At 34.5% G+C, this 5824-nt stretch overlaps 1 protein-coding gene across 1 annotated transcript in view; it reads left to right on the top strand.

Annotated features, from left to right (window-relative positions):
- TMX1 (thioredoxin related transmembrane protein 1) overlaps positions 1 to 2511 on the top strand; it is a 12938-nt gene extending 10427 nt beyond the window's left edge. Inside the window, exon 8 of the mRNA XM_007446599.1 lies at positions 2185 to 2511. Within this exon, the coding sequence (XP_007446661.1) occupies positions 2185 to 2366 (182 nt within the window). The 3' untranslated portion in view covers positions 2367 to 2511. The remainder of the gene's footprint in view (positions 1 to 2184) is intronic.
- The last annotated feature ends 3313 nt before the right edge of the window (positions 2512 to 5824 follow it).

Genomic DNA, 5824 nt, shown 5'->3' with positions numbered 1-5824 from the left:
ACACGACGGGTTTATGGAATTAGAATATTCACTGCTGTTTATCTTAATGTGATTACCTACCAGTCATTTATTTTTAATCTTGAAAATTATACTGTTACGAAGGCCCTCTTATTTGCTGTTTGTAAAGAGCTTTCACTTTCTGTCATCCCATTTGCTTTTCAGCAGCTCTTTAAAGTAGACTGCATAAGTGATACTCTTCCCATTTTGTGGTTGAGGAAACTAAAGCTCAGAGAGATGAACTGTGTTTCCAAGTTCACACAGAAATGACAGAGCTGAGAGTAGAACCTAAACCAGACTTTTGGCCTGACATTTCTGTTCTTTTGTGTTTCGTGACTTAGGACTTAAACTGAGGTCAAAACTCCTGAAATGAAATCAGTGGAGATTGCATTTACAGTATTCCTTGTCTGTCGAACAACTGATAGGGTTTTTAAAAAAATTTCTTAGATAGTTGCATTGATGCTAAGAAGGACACAGGTAGGGGAGGGAATAATTTTATCCACCAAGGGCCACTGACCTGTAGGAAAAAATATAATAAGCACAGATTACTTAAAAGACAATTAAGTCAGTGAATGTACATTTTATATTTATTTTGCTTCAAAAACCTTAAGCCTAATAACAGATTTGTCTCAAGTAATCTGTGACACAACTGATACTAATCCATACTTCAATGTGATACTACCCCTTCTACAGCAGGCTACAGGATTTTTTTGAGTTGTTTTCCATTATGTGTGTTTGGCTTAGATTTTGAGTTGCTAGGAAAAGATCCAACTGAGTCTAACTTTAAGCAAAATCAGAATTTATTGGTTCACATAGTCAGGAAGCCTGAGGGCAGAGTTGATTGGATCCTGGGGCTTAAATGTTTTTATGTTTCTGAATTGCTCAGTTCTCTATAACTTTGCTTGCTCCATTTTGGGCTCTTTTTAGTCCTGAGAATAGAATGACTATAGAAAGCTATAGCTCATAATCCCAGAGTAAGAAGGAAATATACTTCTCCCTGTACTCACCTGTCTTTTGGAAAAATTCTGGTGTATTCCACTTGTGTAGAGGGCTCACTTTTTGGAACAGTCACTGTAAACCAGGGTTTCTCAGCCTTGACACTGTTGGTCTTTTGGGCTGGATAATTCTTAATCGTGATGAACTGTCTTTTGTACATTATTGAATGTTCAGCAGCATCCCTCTGGTTGCCAGTAGCACCACCCCTCTCTGTTGTAGCAACCAAAAATATCTTCAGACATAGCCAAGTGTTCCCTAGGAGGCAGAATCACCCCTGGTGGAGAACCACTGCTCTAAACTGTCGTTTGTGCTCACCACGGCCACTTGGGATGTGGCATAGGGAAGGGGTAACCCAACAGGAAAAGGGATGCTAGACCAACCAAACAACAGATTGTCCACTTTACGGTAATTCCTTCCCGTAATTTCTTCTACCTTGCACCCCCGTGTTCTTCCCGCTCCATTCTGGGTTGCCTAGGATTAGGGACGGTCTCGGATCACTGAACAGAGAAAAGCTCATTGGCCAAATTCTGTGTTCTGGATCTCAGTAACATGGTGTCTTCTAAGTTTAAGTTAACTAGCAACAGTCCCTATTAACAAAGGGAGGGGGGGTATATGTGTGTGTGTGCATATTAAAAAATTAATTGAGCTGTATACTTAAGATATGTATCTTATATTATTTGTAATTACACCTTAATAAAATTACATATGTGGAGAAGTGGAAGCATCTTTATGAAACCACTTGAAAAAAAACATGGCTAGGAAAATAGCCTTCAACTTAAGTGTCTGATTCCTGTTCTCCTGGGAGCTGAAACAAGGGTGGTATTGAAGATTGTCTTAATATACTTCTTAGCTAGAAGATTTAATAGCAAGTTAATATAAGATAGTTATATTTAATGCAGTCTGTTTTCTTACAACAATATGCACAGTATTAATTCTGGTTCATTAATTTCAGTTCAGTTTATGAATAGGTGGATAATAAGAATGAATTTGGTAAGTAAAATGGATCTTCCAAACCAGTTATTTTTACAGTATCACTTGTTCTTGAAGATAGCTTTTTCCTTTTGGAAATCCAAACATGATTGATAAATAAATGCCAAAGCAATTTATGGGCATATGAATTGTGTCTTGATTGTACTCTTAACACAACTCTAATACATCAACAAAAGAACATTTCTGGTTTTTATCTTTAAGAAAAATTATTACTAGAATCTTCTCAACCTCTGAAAAAAGTGGAGGAAGAACAAGAGGCTGATGAAGAAGATGTTTCAGAAGAGGAACCTGAAAGCAAAGAAGGAATAAACACAGACTTTGCACAGAATGCCATAAGACAACGTTCTGTGTCTCCTTCATTGGCCACAGATAAATCTAGTTAATTTGTACAAGTATATTCATATGATTTTGACAAAAACAGAAAATTGATCATTTCTTTCGGTTTGAAGTGAACTGTGACTTGCTTGTACATTGCAGGTTTCAGTCTAGATTGTCATTAGGTTGAACAGTCTACCTTCAGAAAATAAAAGTAGCATTATTTGAAAAAACAGGATTTGAGAACAGTATGGTGGTTCAAACAGTTGTTTAATTTTTGAAAAATCTGGTGCCAAGCAATAAGATTTCTGTACGTTTGTTTCATAATAACCTTTTCAAGTCTGAGTTGAAAAATTACATTTCCCAAGTATTGCATTATTGAGGTATTTAAGGAGATTACTTTAGAGAAAAAGATTTCTCATTTGATATAATTTTTCTCAGTTTCACTGTGTGAAAAAAAGAACATATTTCCCATAAATGGGAACTTTGCCCATTGTCTCAAGAAATGTGTATTGCAGTGACAACTGTGTGGTCCTTTTAGAGGTAAATTCCAAAATTTAGTCATAGCTTTAGAGTATGCAACTAATAAAAGCTACCTTACTTTAGTTACAGTTTTCTACATATGATAATACAGGATATGTTTAGGAAGATTTTATAAGCCCATGGTGTTGTCTTGATTCATATAAAAGGTTGGTTGCCTTTTTGTTCTCCTCTGTTCAGTGTATGATTTGTATTTTTCTTACCATGAGTTACATTTTTCATTTTCCAAATTGGATAATTTCCTGGAAATGTTTTTCTTGTTTTAATAAATTGTTTCAAACTGAAGTTTACTGAGGAATCCTTAAAAGTGAAGAGGCATCTACTGATAATTTAAAATCTTGGCTACTTGTTTCAGATTTTACATCATTCTTGTTGAACCTCTACTTGAACTTTTTTTGGATGTGAAGGTGAACATTCCTGATTTTTATTTGATTTTGTGGAAAAGCCTTGGTATTTTACATTTTGAAAATTCACAGAAGCTTAATTTGATATAAAGTTAGCATTCTACTCAGGAAAAAGCATCTTGTAGTGTATGTTTTCAATGTATATTTGTCCTCATACAGAAAGTTCTTAATTGATTTTACAAAGTCAATGTATGCCTGATGTCTTAAACTCATAAAAGGCTTATGTTTTTGAAAAGACAGACTCCGTATTCTACTGTACTTTCTGTTGTGTGGTATTTCACAGGTGGGTATCAGCAAAGTGGGACATTTAATATATTTTTACTCCTTGAAGAGTTTAAGAGTTTTCACCTTACAGCAAAAGACGGGGTGGGCGGACGTGTGCGGCAGCAGTAGAAAACTGTGTTAGCTACAAGAAGGGGTAAAAGCATCAATATTTAGAATGGATCACCTCTCCATTATGGTAATAGACAATTTCTGTAATGTCCCCTTTCATCTAGGTTCTGCTGCTGTGTTAATCCATTAGACTTACAATATCATAATGTACAACAGTTTTCTTTAAAGGCCTCTCCTTCAGAATATTAAATATTCTACCATTGAAGAGTTTGGATGTGTAATTTTGTGATGCTTTAGAAAAATAATCTAAGCACAAAATAAACTTTTCTAAGCACTTCACTGAAGCTGAAGGCAAGTGTGATTTCTAGTTGCATATTTAAAGATGCTTAATTAATTTGCATTTAACAGTGTTCAAGTGAATATTTGTGTCACTGTGTATATACTTGATACGTGTAATCAAACGGCTAGAGTCATACACATCTGTTTCTGTCACTTGAGATGACAGAGAAATGCTGCTCGTTAATTAAGCGTTCTGTTTTTCTAGTCTTGTAGTATACATGACAATATATTTTTAAGTTTTTAAGTGATTAAAAACAATATATACAGAAGATTACAAGTAGGCTGAACATGTAGAGACTTGATATTTCAGAAAAGAGATGATCTTGTGTGTCTTCAGGATTGTCACTGTAGACATCTGAATAATCAATTTTCTGTCACACCAGAGGCTTACAGAAACTATTGGGATCACTTTACCTTTAACAGACCCTTTTTGTTTCTGCATTGGTTTAAAGGGGCTCCACATGGCAGCTTAGCAACAGATCGTCTAGGAGGGAATAAGGTGCAATATCAGCATCCTGGAGAATGCTGCTCCCCACACTGCGTCAGTCATTCAGCTCCAGCACTAAAGTATTGAAATCTGATCACTCCACTAGAAAATGCAGTATGCTACCACGTATTGCCTAAATACTTAAATGAGCAAGACTGACAGTAGTTTTAATGAAGGTTCCATGGGGAACATTTTTCATTCATTGAGTATTGGAGCTGTGCTATTTTCCTGTAATAATTCATTTTGTCTGACTACAGTATGTGATATCTGAGCATTACATGTGAACAGGCTCAGAGAGCTAGGGCAGAAATAGGTACAATTAGAAACCACAAGATTTCAAATCATGCTTTTTTTTTTTTTCAGCACGAGTACTGCAGATTTAGCAATTTATATATGAAATTACAATATAAATTTAAAAATTTCACTCTTATCAGATATTGCAACAAATATATTCAGAAATACCAGAATTCAGTACTTGCAGTCTTGTGTTTTGGGTACTGCATAAAGAATCGAGGTTATTACCATAAATGATGCTTTTGAAAGCAGTTTTCTCTCTAGTCAGTTGTGTTCTTATTGAGCCTGATGCATAAAAAGGCATAGTACTGGACTTGTGATTAGATAAACATTTTTGAACGAACATTTTAACTCATTTTAAAGTTACCTAGGATATTCTGATTCATTGCATAATTTAAGTTAGAATTCTTTCCATAATTTTTTTCCCCAAGCTTTACTGAGGTATGATTGACAAATTACTTTTGATGTGGGTATTTTATTAATCAAAATTGTTTTGGGTTGGAATTAAATGAGTGGTCATACTGAGTATAATTGTGTAATTCTAAAAGTAAATTTTAAATTGAATATCCTACTTGCAGATTTAGATATGCAACGTTTGCACCTGTTTTAGAGCCATTGAAATTAGAAAAACATAAGTTTAAATTGGAACTTTGATGCTCTATAAGTAGTAAGATTCAGTTACATACTTGAACTAAACATCGAAAATGTTCCTTCTCCTTTAATGATTTTTTAATTTTGATTCATTCATTACAAATGGTGATAATATCAGTACTGTATTGTGGCCATTAATGAAATCAACTGTCCTTCCTTTTTACCCATTTGGCTATGTGTGACATTACTTATAAGCCTGTTCTCATTGTAGTATCATAACTCAGACTGGTTGTATCCTGAAAATGAAAATATAAGAAGTCAGTTGAGCAAATAGAGGTTTGATTTATCTGAAACGTCTTTTAAATCTAAGCATAATTGAGAGAGTCGTGTTTTAAATTCCTTGAAAATATGTTGATACTTCACTTGGAAGAATAACTTAAGTAATTAAGTGTTTTGTTAAACTTCCTAAGCTTCAGTGCTTTACTAAAGCATGTAGTAGAAAGAACGTTGCTAGGGGGTTAGAATGTATCAACTCAAG

This window comes from Lipotes vexillifer, unplaced genomic scaffold (assembly GCF_000442215.2).
Source record: "Lipotes vexillifer unplaced genomic scaffold, Lipotes_vexillifer_v1.1 scaffold124, whole genome shotgun sequence".
In the NCBI taxonomy this organism is placed as follows: domain Eukaryota; kingdom Metazoa; phylum Chordata; class Mammalia; order Artiodactyla; family Lipotidae; genus Lipotes; species Lipotes vexillifer.
Note: the sequence above shows the minus strand (reverse complement) of the source record. Positions and strands in the feature narration are given on the sequence as shown.